This window comes from Hipposideros armiger, unplaced genomic scaffold, assembly GCF_001890085.2.
Source record: "Hipposideros armiger isolate ML-2016 unplaced genomic scaffold, ASM189008v1 scaffold_11, whole genome shotgun sequence".
Classification (NCBI taxonomy): Eukaryota; Metazoa; Chordata; class Mammalia; order Chiroptera; family Hipposideridae; genus Hipposideros; species Hipposideros armiger.
Genome location: NW_017731361.1, coordinates 8,930,690 through 8,931,798, shown reverse-complemented (window position 1 = coordinate 8,931,798; position 1,109 = coordinate 8,930,690). Strand labels below are relative to the sequence as shown.

The 1,109-nt window shown below is 44.8% G+C and overlaps 1 protein-coding gene across 1 annotated transcript in view; it reads left to right on the top strand.

Annotated features, from left to right (window-relative positions):
• The window catches only part of DPYSL3 (dihydropyrimidinase like 3), a 124,113-nt gene that overhangs the window by 105,741 nt on the left and 17,263 nt on the right, over positions 1 to 1,109 (top strand). Inside the window, exon 9 of the mRNA XM_019661429.1 lies at positions 927 to 1,083. Within this exon, the coding sequence (XP_019516974.1) occupies positions 927 to 1,083 (157 nt within the window). The remainder of the gene's footprint in view (positions 1 to 926; positions 1,084 to 1,109) is intronic.

Below are 1,109 nucleotides of genomic sequence, written 5' to 3'. Positions count from 1 at the left end.
TGACTTTTCCAGCAACCCAATAAATAGCGTTTGTCTTCTGTATCACTATCCTTTCTTTTTTAAGAAGCTCAAGATTAGATCAGTGAATTTCCCAATATACTTCCTCCCCTGTCCTTGGTTTAGGCAATTAAGCCCCTGATTCCATCATTTGATATGCCCCAGGTTACGGGGTGTCCTTGAGCACATCATGCTGTGCCTTAGGTTAAGGGGTAGCAAACATGATGGAAACGACCACAAGAGCCTTTGATTTACGGGAGTGGATTTTCCTTTGTGGAACCGAAGCACATGCACGGAACAGCAGGATCTAGCAGATCCCAGTGACGTGCGCACATTTGGGCCCTTACAGCGGGAAGGAGGAGAAGGTATAAAGAAATCCAATTTACTCACCATCTCCTATGTGCCAGACACTACATTTATATATGCCAGATCCTTTCATTTTCACAAGCCTGCGAAGTGGGCATCATTTTGTTTGATCAATTCCAGGACAGATCTATTCCAGATTTTAACATTTCTGAAATGAGGATGCATCTTATAATCAATGTATATACAGAGGGTGCCCCCAAAACATGTATATGTGTTTTAAGAAAGGAAAAAGCTGTATTAAAATTGTAATACTCAATAGATACCGATAATGAAAGATGAATACAAGGCATGTGTATACACATTTTTGGGGGCACCCCCGTATATATTTTTGGCCTCAAAATTTGAGAAGACTGCCTCTTGCAACCAATGGCTTCTTCTAATCCAGGAAATTCAACATTGTTTCCATTTAGGCCAGCAGGGGCTTAGAAAAGGTAGGAACATGGACTTGAACCCAGGCCTGTCTGACTACAGAGCCACAGCCTTGAGCAGGCTAAAGGGCTGTGATCATCTGAGCCGGGCCCAGGGTTTATGCAAACCCTTTGCCTGTTTCCTACCCCTTGCAGGAAATGTGGTCTTTGGCGAGCCCATCACTGCCAGCCTTGGCACAGATGGAACCCATTACTGGAGCAAGAACTGGGCCAAAGCAGCGGCATTTGTGACATCCCCACCTCTGAGTCCTGACCCAACCACTCCTGATTATATCAACTCCTTGCTGTCCAGGTTGGTGTTGAATGACAAGCAGCAGG